Here is a 19,648-nt window from a genome sequence, read left to right as displayed (position 1 = left end):
TTGATTGAATTCCCCACCACTGCTAATGGCCTTTCTTGTAATATTCATTCACTTAAAATATGTATGCTGATGCCATATTTTATTTTTCAAAGGAAGCCTGTTTAAAGCCAAAAGCGAAATAATAGTCACATGGATATTAGGCCACAGCGGGTTACCATGTGTTTGATCAGCCTTGCCACCAGAAAGTCCTTAAAACCTCGGTTGAAAAAAAAATAGCTCCATTAGAATTTTGAAAAAGAGAGAATTATTCATGACATACTTTGTATGTCCTTTAATACTAAATTTCATTCATATGCACATTATTTCAAATAACTGAACTGGAACCAAATTAGAGAGTAGTCTTATTTTTATATTGAGTCACTTCTAATAACACTTTATTTAAAAATTGAAAATTAGCATTCCTGATATGTTAATAAGGCATGCCTCTATAGCTTGTTGTTAAGAATAAGTAAGATCTTTCATCAGATTTCCATTTGCTCGTCATATAAATCCAACATAAAAATGGGGGGAGAAATTAGAGAATAGCTTATGAGACTTCAGAGTGTTATAAAAGCTACCAAGTTAGAAAGCTTAGAACGTTAACAGTCCTAGGAATTTGGCTACATGTTAATTTACCTTGGTTCAAAGGGGGAAATGTTATTCTTTTCTTCAATAGAATCAGTTTCTTATTGTTCAGAACTGTGATTACTAATATTAGAGTATACCTCTTAGCTGACATTTCGGCCCACTGTATCCAGGACAACACCTCCAATCCAACGAGGTGACAATTTTATGTTGCATCCTGTAGATAGGAGTGGATATCTTCTGAGATCTAGAGAGTTGAGCAGTTGGGGGGAAATCAATTATTTGTTTCACATTAAATTATCAGTTGGAATAATAAATGTAAAGTTTTTGGGGAAATGCCTACAATATAACAAGCATTTATTTAGTATTAACTGTTATAATCATAATATTCATCATCAATATTATTGCCTAACTTAGGTTTCTTTCAATACATTACAAAAAGCAGTAGTAGTTATGGTATTTGATATTTTAAATTGATAGCTGTCATTGACTTTCTAAAGATATTATAGCTTTTCTCTTGATAATACTTTTAGCTAAATCAATGTTAAAACATATTTTCATTCCAATTTTAAAGTTATATTGAGATAATTTATTCTACTTCGATTCATATTATTTCCTATATTGTTATAATTAAAAAGATCTATATTTCCTCCAGATCAGTATCAAACAACTTGAAACAACTGGATATTCGTGATCTAACTGAAATTTTGATAACCACTATCATTTTCCCATTGAATTTTTCATCATCGAAGTTTTGAAACTATACTACCTACTATTTTTGTCGTATAGTATTTCTCTGAGAGAGACAGAGAAGGACAAAGAGAGAGAGAAGGGATATAATATGAGGAAATTTTATTTCTAAGATGAAACCATTAAACAGCAGAAGAGAAATAAGAAAACTATAGCAGTTCAACACAACAATCAACATAATTAGTGAATGCCACTAAATTGTGAGCTTCGTGTGTGTAAATGTAAGTCATAAGTACAATTTGGCCATATTAATCTTACCCATGTGGCTTTAATATTTAGTTGCTATTTATCAAATGGGTCTGTAAAATGGGTACATACTATCTTGCTTAATTTTCGTATTAGTTTATGATGAAAGCATTATTATTATCCTGATTTGCTGATGAGGAACCAAAAGAACAGAGAGATGAAATAACTGGCTCAAAGTCCCATATCTAAAAGGGCTAGAGCTGTGATTTTTAGCCCATGTCATGTGGGCTAGCCTTCCATGTTATTATCCTGGAGTTTGCCACGTACAACTATATGGAGACAACAGTCATCCACATGGGTAAACCCATGTGGAACAATAACATTATAATAGACTGGCCTTTAGGGACTTGGGTTTCAGTTTCTGCTATAACATGACAGGTAACCGAGTATGTCTGAGGCTATTTGTCAGTTGCAAAATGAGCTACAAGATCCTTTCCATTTGTGAAAGCATGCTAATCATTTACCCTCATTTATTTCACTAAATCTTTCTGTCTAGTGAAATATCATCTGCAATTCCATACTTAAAGCTAAGTAGGAAGTAAAGCAATTTGGAAAGGGACTCTATATAGAGTTTGTAAGGATAAGCTCGAGCAGTTAGTTGAACTATTGTTGGGGTCAATATTCCTGCTTTGGCAAATTGAGTATCTGTTGCATGTAGCTCAGACATAATAAAAGAAAAAGTAGCAATTATGACATAAGTATTAAAATAGCGAATGAATGGACCCACTCAGAAGGCATAAAAAAGATAAAATTTGAGAATAAAGATAAATATTTCTGGTTTGTTTGAAGAAAAGAAAAAAAATAAATAAAAAGAGCTCACCTTGAATCCAGAAGGGCAGTATGCTAGGGACTACTGTGGTCAAGTTTTCATTACTAAAGAATTAGCAATGCATTCTTTGTGCCTCATATTGGCAAGGAAATTGTCACAAAGGGAGTAAGGGCTGAAAATAGAAATAGAGTTCAGCTCTCCCAAATCCCTAAGATGTGCTTAGCTCTCTGGACCATGAACCTTAGCTATTCCTCAAGGGACTAAGAAGCACCTTGATTTTATGTATCCTTATTGTGCGCTGTTCCAGATTGCCATGTGTCAGATTCATTGCCTGAGTTATTTGTATGACAATTTGCATAACATTAGCCATCATGGTCTGAATAACAATTTGAGTTTTTATTGCAGGCTCTTTGGAAACATCCCTAGCTGAGCTACTGTGACTACATGAATGCAGAGAATTTATCAATTACTCAGCCCCATCTTTTAGGACAACAGCATAGATTTTTTTATTTTTAATGATGATCAAGTGACATGGCTAATTACAATAGATACAAGAAGAAAAGCTTCACTTAGCTGTTTTACCATGCATAATTGTAACTAGAAGCTCTTCTAATTTTAGAATATGAACCAAGTTATAAACTTGTCTCTGACCTAGCATGAAGAGAAAATAATAAATCTTCAAAATTGTGCATGAAATTCATAAGCATTTTAAAGGACAGGATTGTTTACCTGATATAGAGTAAAAGTAATAGTGATAGTAAAAATAGAAATAAGCATGAGAATTAACATTTATTGAATGCTCACAAGGCACAAGGCACTAGGCTAAATATATTATTGCATGATCTCAAATGATTCTAAAAATGACCATATGAGGCAAATATTATTAGTGTCTTCATTTTCACTTACTGAAGCATAATGTGACGACCATCCCCTGACCCTACTATGTATTATGTACCTTGGATGACTAACATTATATATTCCCAGCTACAATTTATTATGGTGCAAAAACAGTGGCTATTTTCAAGAAATATTACATACCTCTGAGGACAGGATCCACCGGTCCAGCCACAAGGTCCTCTCCCACCTGGGACATAAGTGACCTGGTTGTCCAATATCACTGTGGGAGACAACCTAGTGTGTACATAAGCACACCAATTCCTAAGGAAGATCATAATTGTTAGGGAAAAAAAACTGTTGTCAAAAATAATTCTTTTCATCAAAATTATTTTCACAGACAAACATCTATTTTTGCCATACTGTAGATCAGAAACTTTGTAAGATTGCTATTTAGCTTTAAAATATTTAAATATAAGAGAAAATAACTTATTACTGCATTGCTGTACTCAGGAATTATAAGGAAACACTAACAAGATCAAAATAAAGAAAAGAATAAATCAAAGCTAAAATGAGAAACCTGCAGAGTATAGCTATAAGATAAATCCAAATGCAAGAATGCTCTTGTAGCAAGTATTAATATTAGTACTGAGATAAAAAATACTCAGATCTAGGTCCATTACTTTAAAATATGTGCAGTAAAGCGTAAGTAAATAAGTAAATAGATGGTTTAAAAACCAAAAAGGAGGAGAAAGAACTGTTATTAGCTGCAGTGGATATGATTGTAACCGAACAAAATACAAAATGGTCTAGATGCAGATTATTATAATTAAAAAGAGAATTCAGCAATGTAATTAAATATAAATGTTTATGAGTTAATGCAAGATTAATTTATATTAATTCAATCACAAAGTTAAGATCAGTTACATTTCTCTGTACCAACAACAAATTCAAAAAGACACTATTAACAATAGCAAAAAATAACAAGAATAATGTACCTAAGAATAAATTCAGCAAAAGAAGTGTTAGATTTAATACGTAAAAATTTTAAACTTTATTGAAAAACTTTAAAGAAAAAGCCAATGGATCATGTTAATTAATGGGAAACCCAATGCAAATATGTCAATTTTCCTCAAATTAATCTTCAAATTCTATGCATTTTCACAACAAATCTCAGCTTGAGATAAGGAGTTAAATGAGCTTATTCTATAATTTTTCATATAAAAAACTAAAAACATAAATTTCAGAGAATTTCGTCCCTGGATATATAAACTATCAGATTTACCTCTTTATGGAAAAAATTATAAATCTGGACAAGATGTATAAAGCAACAGTTTTCAGATGTTGGGCAGTAGACAATGCAGTGATATGATTCTTGAGGGAAAATATGTGATGTTAGCTCCACATTCAATCTAGTTTTGTGCCTGGGAAAAATTTTCAAACTGCATCACAGAAGGATGGATTCCAGAAAAGACACCAAGTAAAGAAAATAGAGATCTGAGTTTGGGGATACTAGGGTGGTTAAAAAGTGTGGCAAAGATTAATAAAATGAGGGGGCCAGAGAGAAATATCATTTTAAAAGTCAATATAGGGGTGCCCTTGAATCTTGGACTGAATACTATTTTGTGCTTGCAAACAACAAAATCCAGACACTGATAACATAGCATCCACAGTGCCCAGCATGAAAAGCAAACAAAATGAAATATGAGAAAAAGCAGCAAAATAGGACCAGTATATGGAGTAAAAATCCAGTAAATAGAAAAAAAAAAAAAAAAAAGGGTGACATAGATGTTGGAATTAGCAACCCATGACTTTAAAACAATTAACCATTAAATAGAATGAGAAATATATAACATATGAATTAAAAATGGACTGGATGTGCTTAACTGAAGTCTGGACACTTTGGAAAGTAAGACCAATAATCTCGAAGACAAGGAATAGAAACCGGCCAAACTGAAGTACAGAGAAAAAATTCAAAAACATAAATGAGCAAAACTGAAGTGGTTCTAAGATCGGGCAGAATAAACATGTGAAGAAAAAAAAGGAAAGTTTTCTAAATGTGTTTTTTTAATAAAAAAAAAAAAAATCAACTCTCATATCTAAGAAGCTCAATGAATTCCAGGAGGATAAACACATAGTAAAACCCTGCTTAAGTACATCATACACAAATTCCAGAAAACAACACATAAAAAGAAAAAAAAAGATATGTTAATTGCTTGATTTAATCATTCCACATTGTCATTCATCTACGGCAGATAAATTGAGCTCCATAGAACTTATTGTGTTCTTTTGAATGCGATGTTTAAAATTTCAGGCCCCTCAAAGAAGTAAGAAAACACACTGGCACATGTTGTTAAATCACTGGTAACAACTGAGGCAAAAATAATGTAAAACAAAGAACTGGAAAAAGTAAGAAATAAAAATAAAACAATTTGAAATTGAGATGACCACAATAAAGGGATCTTTAAAAAATTAACTAGATTCCTCATGCAAATGCAATGAAGATCCTAATTACTGAGACTGACTAACTTCAACAGAAGCACAATTAAATTGTCACATGAACATTCTCTGAATGACTGTGGAGGAGGGAGTGTGGGGCAGAAAAAACACAAGGATCACTGTCACTGCATGCTCAGGGCTTTGAAAAGAAAAAATATATTCATTCTCTGTGAGGCAAAATGATAGTGTCACCTGGCAGAGGCCTTTTCAAATCCTAAATATTAAAACAATCTCATGACTAAAATAGTTGAGGAGGCAAAGAAGCAGATCAGCAGACTGCTCATGGCCCAGCAATCTTTGATCCAGTATAAATTGGAAGAACAATCCACAGCAAAAGAGCCCCTGGTGTGACTTGTAATTAGGTTTACACTACCAATGAAATAAGCTCATTAAGGGATGTTAAAAATGTAAATATAATTTTAAAACCAAATTATCTGAAAATGTAGGTTTAAAAACAGAAAATGAAGCATGGCAAAAGGGTGATGGGCAGTTTAAAGGAAAATGCAATGAGCCCAGACAAGCATTTTGCTTAAACCTAGTAATCCTTCGTACCTTTCTAGACAGATTATGGTGGACGGTGAGCAGTTACTTTGAAGTATTTAGTTTTCCAGGGGGTCATAACCCTCCATCCAGCAGACCACATTTGGGATTCTCTTTCAGGGTAATAACTCTGTTGCTTTTGTGCAGCAACATGTACTGAAAAAACGCTTGTATTGATTCTTTGGATTTTTCAAGTTAATAGGTAAAAGGTTTGTTCTAGGGAAAAGCAGACATCTTTGGTTATGAGCAAAGGCCTAGCTTGTTGAACATATAAAATAGAGAGGGGAAAGGATTCTATTATGATTCATAAAACTCAAAGACTTGTAGATAATGAACTAAGAGAAGGCATCATAAATAGTTTATTGTATTTTTGATTTTGACATTTTAGAAACTAAATCTTTCAGGAAACTAGTGAAAAGACTAATGTAAAAAACTTCCGTTAATTGACTAAATAATGGCCCAGTCATACCAGTTCTTATCCTGAACTGAGTGAGAGGGGACTGAAGCAAAGAAGATGGCTTTAAATAATGACCACACAGAACATTTTCCCAAGAAATAAAGGGATAATCTAAGAATTAACATTATTCAGTTATACTAGTCCTTAGAACCCAGATGAATAGATTGCTTGTCATCTAATTCAAAAGAAGCTACTTAAACTTTCATATTAATAAACTGTGGCTTTAATAGACAAAATAGTATGAAAATACCAAGTCCTAAGGATGTTCATTAGAAGTCAAGGTAAGCCAATAAAATCACCACCATAAACCAAGCCAATGGTATATAATTTTCTTTGAGAAGCTGGAGAAGATTTTGTGTCTGGGGGAGACTTTATGGATTGAACGACCTTTGCTTCCCATCATCCCCTTGAATATAGAGATTTAAAGGGGAACAAGAGGAAAACAAAATAGGACAAGACAGACATACTGCTTCTGAAAATTAACATTCTCTCAAAGAAATAGGATTATCAGGTGACTCTAGTAATAAGCCCTCACACCTCACTTAATACCCACCCATGCCTTTCTGACTTGAGAAAGTGTAAGATCTCAAATGTCCATTTCTTTACCTTGTACTTAAAGATGACTACAATTTGCAAATGACAACATACGCATACATTAATGAATTCATAAATGCCTCAGGGGAAGAACTAAGTCTCTGGTGGGACTTAATTTAGAGAGAACAATATTAATCCCTCATAAGAGAATAACTTATTCATATTATTCCTAATTTACCTCATGAAAAATACTATTGTCTTAATTATAAGATTATTATTGCATGGAAGTACATCCAAACAAAACTTAACTGTTTGACAATTACTAATGGCAAAATTATGAAATAATAGTGTTGTACATCATTTTACACTAAACTCCGGAAGTCCACAGGGATAAAATCCCCACCCAATTCAATGATAAGTGGGACAAACATATGCTAAATATATAAAAGTCTTGTATTTTTTAATAAGTGTTTACTACTTTTTACAAATCAAACCTGCTCATTTCATTCTCAACTCTGTAAGTCTGACATATGTGGATAATTCCCCCTCTCTCTCTTTTTAAAAAATATCACTTAGTAACAAATAGTTTGTTTAAAGAGGAAAATAGAATTTTAAAGGCAACTATACCTTAACAAACCTATTTTTATTGGTGTTAATAATCAAGGAAAAAATTCAACTGAAGCCTCATTTGGTTTAACAGTTCAATTATTAAGTCCCTGAGGAAAATTATGTGTCCTAAGTCAACAAAAGTAGAACAGATTTTAGATAGCACCACTAGTCAGAGTACGTGCTCTCCCTAGCACACTACCCTAATTTGAGAACATCATTAAAATATCATGTATCACAATAACAGAAAGGTAGAGGCAACTCTAGTGTCCATTGACAAATGAGTGGGAAAAGAAAATCACACACACACACACACATACACTCAAAATGGGGTATTATTCAACCTTTGAAAAGGAAGAACCTTGAAAACACTATGCTAAGTGAAAATAAACAAGACACAAAAGGACAAATATTGTACAGTTTCACTTATATGATGTACTTAAGTGGTTAAATTCATGGAGACAGAAAATAGAACGGTGATTGCCAGGGACGGTGAGGAGGCTGCAATGGGAAGTTATTATTTAATGGGTACAGAGAGATTCAGTCTGGGAAGATGAAAAAGTTCTGGAAATAGATGGTAGTGATGACTGCAAAACAATGTGAACATACTTAAAGCCACAGAATTCTACATTTAAAGACGGATATAAATTTTTAATGTATATTTACCACAATAAAAATAAATACATACTGAAAAAATGCCATACAAAGTGATAAATAATAATTTTGCATATCTCTTGTCAAAATCAGAGAGAGTTGAAGAAGAAAAAGTAAGATATAGCGCAAAGGATGAAAAAATAGGACAAAAGAACAGGAAAGGGGAAAAGAAGGAAGGAGGAGGAAAATGAGGCATTTCTGGCAACATCAGAGCCGTCATCAATACATGCCTTTTTTCACCTCCTAGGTCAGAATTAGAAAGTCATTTCTGATGATGAAGGTCTGCCTGCTGGTAAAGATTTTTATTCTTTTAACTCCACACATAGGGGCGAGTAAAGAAGAGAGTGTATTTCTGTGCCTAGAGTTTTTTGTTTGTTTGTTTGTTTTCCTGAATTAGGCAAGGGTGAGGGGTGGGGGCAGTGGGCACACCTGCATAAGCAAAAGAAAATAAAGAAAAATTTCCCATAACATAGTTGGATGCTGGAGCCAGGCTATCTGCTTTTAGATCTTGACTCCACAATTTATAGCCATGACTTTGTCTGGCAAAGGTGACTTCCTCATCTACAAAGCATCTACAATAATATTATCTACCTCACACGATTGTCGTGAGACTAAATGTTTTAATAAAAGTAAAATATTTGCTGCTATCACTGCTCATAATAATTAAATGATTCAGAGTTAAGTGGGATTTTTTTTTGAAGAGAATATATATATATAATATGGCCTCAATATTTTTTTGCCTCAGATACAAAGAGACACAACTCCTGATTTGCTTCTTTAATGACCTGATAAATTCATCTTAACCATAATTGTTTGTATGTTTCTAGTCAATAATTTCCATAAAGCTAACACAGAAGACCATCATCATCATTTATGGTCAATTCAGATGACGAAGTTTGCCTCTCAGGAAAAAATAATATTGAGAATGTCTCTACAGTCTTAAGAAGTCATGAACATAAATACTTCCAAAGGGTTACAGAATCTGTTTATTAAAATCTTTATTTTTTCTAATCAAGCTAAAAAGAGAAGTTTTTAATCAAATTATTAATTTGAGAGACTGTAATTGGCATGTAGTTCACTAGTCATAAATGAGAAAATAATTCAAGGGAAATATATACAACATGAAAAAAGATAATAAAAATGGGAAGAAATAATTTACACTTAGTGAAAAGATTAATGATATATAACTTATATTTAAACAAAGCAATAGACATTTGATATTTAGCTTCAGCTAACAGTCCAAAAGACAAGTTCATCTCAATACTTATTTCCTTAAGAAAATCACTGTTTTATTTCCTAACAACAAAATAATTTATGTTTGTGGTTCTTTTTTTGTAGTGTACCTTTACATACTTAATTCTTCTACAGAATTTTATATAATGTTCAAACTGAGATAAAAATATCAGTTTTGTAAAAGAATCATATAAATAAATTGATATTTAAAATAATTTTTTGAAAAGCGATTATGCAAAGCTCAGATCATGGGGAATTTCAGATACTTTGATTTATGGTTAGACTTTAAGAAGAAACCCTTTCTTATGTACCAACTTTTGCATTTAAAATATTTTCGTCAGGCATAATTAATTTGCTTTCTGTAGTGGGAACAATGTGGTGAATGTAGTTGAGTTTTCAATGATAGATGACTGTAGAGTGCCTCGCAGCCACAAATTACTGTCTATATACAATACTGTCAGTGTAAAGTTTTAGGAGATCGAGCCGAATATATGCCCATCAAAAGATGTGCATAGAGTTTGCTGCTTGGATCCAACCTATTTTCCAATTTTAAAGTGAAATTTTTCAATTTTTAAAGTGGTACATCGAATTAAATATGTATAACGTATATTTTTTACAAGTAATCATTGTTAAAGTCAACCTTTAATACAACCTTTTTCATAAATTTGTTTTATTTTACCTAATTTTATTTTTTGTTTCCCCCTTCCCCGCATAACTTGAGCATATTCCGGGCATTGTAAACTGTTTCTGTTCCAGTAGGTGTCAGGCTTTCCCAGCGTGCAGACCACAAAGGCAGGCTAACAGATGCCGTGATGCAGAATTCTATGCTTAATCCAGTTCCTGTAAACTGACTTTTTTAGCATTTACCCTCAAATAATCAACTTAAAATTACAGTTTTATATTCAGAAAAGTAGAACGTGTGCGAATACAAAAAGTTCCCACTTAATTATTAGGAATATATAAGCACTCATTAAATTCTAGCATATGAAATGCAATATATATTTATAGTAACGTAGAAACAGCAAAGTAATGAAATAAAGAATGCGATTAATGAGTAAAAACTGATAGAGAATATACTTTATATAGTGTTTATTTCACTGGCGGTAATGTAATAGAGACGTCTATTTCACAAAGATATAAGAAAATACCCTTCAGTATAATGGTTTCTCTTTAGAATTTTACAACATGTAAAAATTACCCATTTTGGATGTTATTAGCCCTAATAATAACTTTGCAAACAACACAGAAATTTAGCTGATCAGATAATTCACTTCTAAAACCTGTTCATAATTCACACAAAATGAGCAGAAAGCATGTCTATTATGATAGACAGTAGAATTAATTTAATGGTTAATTTTTGTAATTTTAAAATAATTTTCAAATTTGTCATTAAACTCAGAAAAAAAAAACCTCCTGTTTTTTTCTGCATATTCAAATTTTACCTTCCTCTGACCCTTCTCATTAATATGTTAACATATGTATGACCCTCTGTATATAAAATAAAATATAATAAGAAACAAACACACACAAAAAATAACTGTTTGGACCAGCCTTGGCTTCTGACCACTTTCTCCTTTTCTTTTTTTTTTTTTTTCCATAAAATCCCTCCTTAATTGAGTTGGCTTTAATGGCTCTTTTTTGCCTTCCTTCATACCTCAATTTTCTCAGGCCAGAGCACGGTGCTCACTCAACTACTTATCAGTTCCATGTCACTGAAATACTGACTATCTTTCAGTCCTCATTTTGTCTTTTTCAGCAGCATTTCACACTGTTGATCACTTACCTCCTTCTTAAAATATTTTCTCCCTTTGCTCTATGACACCACACTTTTATAGTTTCCTTCCTAACTTCTCTGGTCACCCCATTTAAGGCTGTATTGCAGGCATCCACCACTATCAGTTAATCAAATATTAGAGATTCTCTGTTCATAATTCTAGGTCCTTCTTTCTTTCAGTATCATCCACATTCATGACTTAATACATTTCTATACACCAATGCTTTGCCAAATTTATATCTCTAGCCTTGATCTCCCCTCTGGATGCCAAACTCATCTAATAATCCATGATTTTACAGAGTTTTATTGAGCTGTTTCTATGTGCCTGGCACTGTTCTAGGCAGCAAATAGAGTAGTAATAAGACAGGCAAGGTCCCTGTTTTCACTGGATGTATTGCAGAAATACATAAAATACACTGTCGTCTATGTAAATAGAATAATCTCAAATAATTCCTACAAAGAAAAAATAAGGGTGACAAAATAAGGAATGCCAAGTGAGAGGATAGTTAACTTTACATTGGGTCAGAGAAGGTCCTTTTGAGGAGGTGACATTAAAGCTGGAGGTGCAAGTGGAACAGGAGTCCTTCATTATAAAAGGTGCAGAAAGAGCATTCCAGCAAGAGCAAAAAAAGTTTCCTTTGAGATTTATATTAACTTGACATGTTCAATAAACAGAAAGGAAGCCAGCGTGGCTGGAGGAAATGAAGTGAGCTTCGAGTGTGACAATGAATGAAAGACCAAATTTCACAGATTTTAAGACACATGTTTTTGAAATCAAGAATGTGTTTTGAAATCAATGGCATTTTTCAGTCACAAGTGGTCAGATAGCAGTTGTTGCTATTGCCTTAGAAATACTTTACCAGTTTCATTTACATTTTCTTCTTAAGTTTGCAAAAGTGATACGTGACCAAAATCTCAAAGTCTGAAAGACAAATCTAAAAATTCAAAGTAAGCAAGTATGATGTCACACTTTTCTTTCTGATTAGTACCTAAAATAATGTGTCACTTACAATAATGAAGTCTTACATCCAGTGAAATGCATTAATCTGACTTAAATGTTCAAAAGATCCCTCCCTTGTGTGGATCATGGATTATGGTAAACAAGGGCAGAAAGAAGTGGACCAGTTAGAACACTAGTGGTGAATAATGGCAACTAGAAGATGGAGAGAAGCTAAGGTATTTGGGATATATTAGAGGTGTAACAAGACTTTTTGATAGATTAGATAAAAATCAGGAGGGAGAGAAAAATTCCAAAGATCTATCCAAGGTTTCTAGTTACGGAACTAGCCATTCACTGATTTGGTAAAAATTAAGATACATGTGTACAGGGGTTGGGAATTGTGGGAAAAGTAGGCAGTTGAATTGTATCGTTACCTCATTTCAACTATTATCGTCTCAGGCAAGGTTTACTGACCCCATTCACAATGGGTAGACCATTCCCCTGTTATATACTACAATTTCTTAAGCTTCATCCAGAATCAGCATTTGTGATTCACTGTTATTCCTCCTCTCACCTCTGCCACTGGGCTGTTGGTTCCATAAGGCAGGACATGTAGGAGTTCTTGTTCATTGTTTTACTCCCAGCACAAGCACAGTGCTGGGGACAGGTAAGGTGTTCAGCAAATATTTGCTCAACATATAAATACACTAATCCTAATTTCTTATTTCCATCCTTCCTATTTCAAAGTGCTTGGTCATTGACTAATACCCACTCTGCCAGACAGGAAACCACAGGGCTATTGTAGCCAGGAGTTCCTGCAATGCTAAAAAAAAAAAAAAAAAAAGAGGTACAAGATGAAACAAAAATATGCCTGAATAATCCCGAATAATCTAGAAAAGAACCTGTAATAAACACAAATATTCCTTTTACTAAGAATTATTATAAAATTCCAAGAATGGTAGAAAAAAAATATGAGTTTATTCTAAATCAACTGGGATTTTTTCATAAACAAATGCAAATATTTACTTGGGAAGCTTTCTTCTTTATATTCACATATTGATGCTCATATTTCACATTCAGTATGATTAAATATTGATTGTGTACCTGCTATAAACCAGAGACTTTGCTAGCTCTGAAAATAAATCCCTATATGCAAAGACACTACAAATTCATTATGACTATTATGCAGTGTTGTAAGTGCAGTGAGTAGGGGAATTCAAAGAGACCTGTAGTAGCATTTAGAAAGGCCACCTAACTTCACCTGAGAAGGCTTCCTGCAGTTATTATTAGGTGTGAAAAGAGACAATGATGGCAAAAGAGAACCATTGTTAGTCAGAGGGGCAGACAGGGAAAAAACGTGGGTTTAACAAACAGCATATATTGGACCAGAGAACTACTTATTTGAATAGGAAGGAAGTGGCGGAAGATGAGGTTGGGGAGGTAGGCAGGAGGCAGATCTAGGATGGCATCATGTGACTAACTGGGTGACAAATCTAAGTTGTATTCTGGAGGCAACCAATAGCCTATGAAGCCTCACGAGCTGGGAAGTGAACTGGTCATGCTTATCCTCCCACTTGTGATAAGAGACTGTACCTGCCAAGGGAGTGTAATGTAGGAGCTGACAGCAATGACTCTAAAGCCAGCCAGCTTGGATTTGAATCTTTGCCCCGAGATTTGTTAGCTAAATGACCTTAGGTAAGCTACTTAATCCCTCTGTAAAGAAATAATGATAGAATCTTCCTCATCTTTATGGAGTTATAGCAATGATTAAATGAGTGAATATATTCACTCACAATAGTAGAGTACTAGGAGCAGATGCCATGTAAATGTTTGCTACTATTATTATTATTATTTGCCAATCAAATGAAAATTTGAAAGACTTCTTTTGACCTTATCAAGGGTTTGCATCCTAGGTCCATAAGTGAAGGACCTTGGTTTTCTCAAATGCCACTGTCATTTGCATGGCTTAATGAGTAAGGAATCTTGGTAATGGAAAGGATTACTAAAAGAAAACCTCAAGCTCTCCAGGACCTCAAACGACAGAATCCCTACATGGAGTTGGTACTTTTCTATAGAAAGAATTTAATAATTTTTTTTGGAAAATTCATAGGATAAAGTTCTGTTCAGCAAGTTATACCTTTAATATTGTTTTCTCATAGAGCATATTAAAATTTTTTTGAAGTCTGATAGGTATATTAGTGTTTACTTTTTATAGGGAATATTCCTTAGAGGCAGGAATTATTGTTATTTTTTAAATTCTGTGTGTCCCAAAACCTAGCACAGTGCTGGCACATGATGGGCAAATTATAAATAATCATCAAATAAACAAGCGTTCCCAACCTTTGAAAGCAAGGACCTTGGATAAAACAACTAGTATTTATTTAAAAACTAGTATTGATCAAACTATTAGTTATTAGTTCTAATTATCACAGAGCTGTATGCCACTTTCTATATGGTATATAACATTTAAATGCTATTTTAACTTGAATTGTCTCTTTGTTCTGTTTATTATACTTCCCTTTCTATTAAAAATTTCTGGCTGAGTGCGGTGGCTCACGCCTCTAATCCCAGCACTTTGGGAGGCTGAGGCGGGTGGATCAAAAGGTCAAGAGATCAAGACCATCCTGGCCAACATGGTGAAACCCCATCTCTACTAAAAATACAAAAATTAGCCTGGCGTGGTGGTGCGCCACCTGTAGTCCCAGCTACTCAGAAGGCTGAGGCAGGAGAATCACTTGAACCTGGGAGTCGAAGGTTGCAGTGAGCCAAGCTGTGCCACTGCACTCCAGCCTGGCAACAGAGCAAGACTCCGTTTCAAAAAAAAAAAAAAAAAAAAAAAAAATTATTAGCTATAGCATCTCTGAAAAGCTCACAATCGTTTCCCATGAATGTCCAAGAGTTTTATTGTAATTAATTTTTAAAAATTTAATTACAGCCTCTAATAAAATATGATTAACAGAGATGATGCACTCAAGTGATTTAGAAAAAGCTCTCGATAAATGACATTTCTGATTATTATTTAATAGACAAAATCCTCTTGTCCCCCAAAACGAGAAAGATTAATACATGTCCGTTAAATGTTTTTTAATGGCAAATCTACTTGTCCCAAAATGAACATTTTGTAATCTGTACTATTTGTTTTACAGTAAGCTGGCATTGTTCCAAAGTCCACTATGTGAATACTTTTTTAGTTACAATCAGATTTACTTACATATTTAAAAAAATTCTGTAACTTTTGAAATATATTGAAAAATAGACTTGAATAATAAATAATACAGAAATAAGTAAATTAATCAGCTTGTATTCTTACCAGTGTCTCTCTTCTTCTCACCTTTATATCAGCAACAGCTTTAACCAAATGCCTTTCACATAGCAGGTGTGTCAACTTCTATTTTTAACTTTTATTTTATTTTATTATTAGTAAGATGTTTAACCCCATTTTGCTCCCAAGACATGTCTGGTGTCTTGACTTTGTTTTATTACATGTAAAAACTATTTGTAAGTTTAGTTTTATAACACTAAACTTCTAGTATTCTAAACATACAGATAACTTTGAGCCTTAAATGAATAAAATATTGACCCAGATATTTTTTCTTTGTTTATTTTGATTTGACTATCACTTCTTTTGAAAACCCTCTTTAACAATGCTCCTTTAAATTTGTTTTATTTTATTTCAACCTTTCAAATTGCTCTAACTTTAAATTAAAATTAATCTGAAAAGTAGGTTTTCTGAGTCATCACATTCATGATGGCAACACAACTCAAATAATAACAGTACTATCAAAATTTGAGTTGTTGAGCACCTATTCTGTGAGGATCACGCACCTAAGCACATTTCATTCATTTGGATCTGAACGAGAGCCCTGCAAAGTTTTATTTTTATTGACATTCCTTGTATTAAATCTGTAGTTTCTGTATGAAGAAACCGAGGTTGACAGAGATCAATTGAGTTGCTCAAAATCATGGAACTAGACCATACTGAAGCCAGGATTGCACCTCTGGTGTGCTTGGTTCAATCTTTAACAACTGTTACTTTTTATAATACTGCTATTCCAATTTTCAAATCTGTTCATGCCCCAATTTTATTTATTTATTTATTTTTCTCCTTCATATTGTGGGTATGGTTGGGAACACAATCAACATATCCTTGAGTTGAATTAAACTAACAGCCACCGTGGTGCTACTTTGCTTGGCAATGACTATTCTAAAGTAAAACCACTTCTATAAGTGAATAGAAAAGTGAATGATTATTTTAGTTAAAACAAAATTGTTGCATTTTATTTGTTTATTTTTCCCTATTAGGTAAACTAACAATAAATAACTTTATCTAACTGAAATGGCGAAATTATAAATATGATCCAATTTCACCCTGAATTTGAAATAGTTTTCTAGGAGTGAGGTAAATTTCACTCGCAATCTTCTAGACCTGCTAGACAGAGAAAGAACAAAAAGAAAAGAAGATTCCTTACTTTCCTCTAGTTGTTTCGAAACTTGATTTTCGGTAGTCAGTTCTTTGGCTGGGACTGCTGTCACCCCGGCTGAGGTATGTTTCCCGTGGGGCTCGATTTCCGACGCCTCCAATGCCTCCAACACCTCCAACTGCGTTTAGAGAAGTTACTTGTTCATTTGACTTTCTGGCAAAGCTCTGAAGAAATTTCAGTGTGGAATTGGAAAGGACCACTGGTTCTGCTCCAGGATTGAACTCGATGTTAGCTTTGGTTGGGAGGGTAAGATTCTGCAACTTGACCACTCCTGCTCTCTCTGTGGATGTGGGAGTTTGGTTTCTCACACCCTCAGCAGGTGCACTTGTCTCTGAGGGAGGCAGTGTTGATTTAAGAAGACTCTCTTCAGAAGTTCTTGCCTCTGGAGCTGTAGCTATCTCCTCCGCTGACATGACCCAAGTGGTTGGCAGTATTTGCAAACTTTGTATTTTATTTGGAGGAACTGAAGCAGAAGTCATAGTCTTCTGAGAGTTCCCATCCTCAGGTATAGTCCAAGAATGCTTACTGTTGTTAAGGCCAATGCCCCCACTCCATAAACTAGAAAGCAGGACAAATAATCTTGCCCCCTTCATCTCAGTAGTTTGAAGCAAGGTAGCTCATGTGAAATTTGGGGACAAAATGTGTGTGGCCTTTTTGATAGCTGCTTCCACACTGAATCTGCTAAGACCAAGCTTTGCCAATTTGAGATGTGTAGAGGAAACAGGTTTCTGTGTTTTGTAGTGTGCTCAGGAAGTTCGATTTCCTGTTTCTGTAGGGTTTTTGTGATCTGTGACCTCTAGTGGGATGGCTCTATGGAAGTGCTGAAGGGTCTCTGACAAAGCTGAGGGTAAATGGGAAAACACAGGCAATTATTATCAGGAAAACCCATGAGAAAAATATGAAGTAACTTTCTTTTCCTGAGCACACCCATGTTTCACGCTTCACTGCTTTCAAAGAGAAATTTCAGGTTCACCATAGATAGTGTAAAGTTTTGTTGATATGGGCTGAACACAGGAGTTTTAACATTTTGTTCTACTGCATAAAGACACGGAGAAAAGTTTTTATGATACTTCTTATCTGCTATGCTCTATCCAGAGACCTGCATTTTGTTCAAGTGCATATCCACATGCGTACACATAATCAAAAGGTTGTTTACAGTGTCTTTATCCTTTCATATGGTACATATACCCTGAATTATTATATATATATATATCTTTCTGTTTCTATAAATACACTTCAGCTGTATCATTACTTAATCTCAATGATTGTAAGTAATAACAGAAAAAGAAAGTATAAGTAATTGAGTTAGACAGGTATAACAGGAACTCACTTTAAATTTTGCTCCTGGGACTTCTACCAGAGATACCCGCTAATGGAATAAATAATCAGAATTTTACTTCCTTTATTTTCCAATCCTGAATGTCTGGTGGATGTGGGTAATCAATATTTTACTAGTAAGGGATAGATGAAGAAAAAGTGGAGTCACGTAAAAATAAATTAAAATAGGATCATATAGAATGCTTTTATACTTTTACTGTAGGACAAAATTATACCAGTTGTAGGTAGCAGAGAACCAGCTATATCAAAGAGTTTTCTATGGGTTCTTTTCTGGTAGAGATGTTTCATGAGATTTATGATTTAAATTCTCCAGCAAATCTCTGATCCTCAGACTTCAATTAACCTTTCGTCTATACAATTTCATAACAGCCTGTTTAAATAGATATGTAAACTAAGTTATAATAGTTCATTCATTCATTCACTCATACATTTATTTATGCCTTTACACATTCAGTAGTTGCATAACCCCTCGTTCTGTGCAAAGTACTCTCTTATATGCTAGGATTATAAAGGAAAGCAAAAATATTCTTTGCTGTCAATTTGCTAATTGTCTGTTATGTTATTTGAAAGCTAAATCCATGTGTAACCAATCTTCCTGTCAACTTCTGTCCCAGGCATTATGCTGTTGCTAAATATTCAGTCATTGATTATTAAACTATTATTAGATTTTATTTTTTTGTTATTAGATTATTAAGTTCCTTCTTTCAAAATTAGAGAACTGGAAATCTAATTCCTGTTTGGTTATGTTTTATTGTAGATATTTTCTCTAATCCTTATTCCTGGACACAGTGCACCAGATTTGAAATAAGGCCTAATTCTTCCCTGGGCTACTAACTACTTGGGCTTAATATTTTTCTTCCCTCAATCTTTGCCATTTATTTCCATAAGTGTATTGTTGACCTTCCAGAGAGTATATAATATGGAGTTATTTAAACTAAGACAATCATCAGCAACCCCAATTGACTTTGATATGGAGTAAAAAGCATCCATTTCTCAGATATACCACAGAAAAATCCACAAGCCTTACCTTAGTAAAGGAGCAAAAAGGTCCAGGACAGACAATCCAGGAAATGAGTAGTTAATAAAAAGAGCAATGAAACTGCACAACTGTCACAATACAAACATGGTTTTCAGTACAAAGAAAAAGGCTTTACAGTGTCTTTATCTGGAAAAGACAGAAGGAAATAGCTTTGGCTTATAGAAGAGAAGTAATTTTGTAAAATTTAGGAAAAATATTCCTATTTATATTCAATTTTATACCAATTTTCCCAGATTTAGTAAAAATAGATGAATGGACTGTCTTGAAGATTTATAAAACTGCCAGAATAATGACATTCACTGATTTTTTTTTTTCTTCTACAGTTTGAAAGACTGTTCAAACCTGGTTTGGCAAGTGAACTTTAGTGATAAAAGGTCACCCACTGGTTCT

General features: G+C 33.7%; 1 protein-coding gene across 2 annotated transcripts in view; it reads right to left on the bottom strand.

Moving 5' to 3' along the window:
- MMRN1 (multimerin 1) overlaps positions 1-19,303 on the bottom strand; it is a 60,863-nt gene extending 41,560 nt beyond the window's left edge. Inside the window, exons 1-4 of one of the 2 annotated variants that reach the window (XM_073017489.1) lie at positions 19,247-19,303; positions 16,870-17,722; positions 3,368-3,487; positions 705-811 (exon numbers count right to left, since the gene is read on the bottom strand). In XM_073017489.1, the coding sequence (XP_072873590.1) occupies positions 705-811; positions 3,368-3,487; positions 16,870-17,474 (832 nt within the window). In that variant the 5' untranslated portion in view covers positions 17,475-17,722; positions 19,247-19,303. Of the gene's footprint in view, positions 1-704; positions 812-3,367; positions 3,488-16,869; positions 17,739-19,246 lie in introns of those variants that run through there. The other variant, XM_007999272.3, reaches the window with a different exon arrangement.
- Between the last annotated feature and the right edge of the window lie 345 nt (positions 19,304-19,648).

Source organism: Chlorocebus sabaeus, chromosome 7, assembly GCF_047675955.1.
Source record: "Chlorocebus sabaeus isolate Y175 chromosome 7, mChlSab1.0.hap1, whole genome shotgun sequence".
Taxonomy (NCBI): domain Eukaryota; kingdom Metazoa; phylum Chordata; class Mammalia; order Primates; family Cercopithecidae; genus Chlorocebus; species Chlorocebus sabaeus.
The sequence above is the reverse complement of the archived record's forward strand: the minus strand, read 5'-3'. Positions and strand labels throughout refer to the sequence as shown.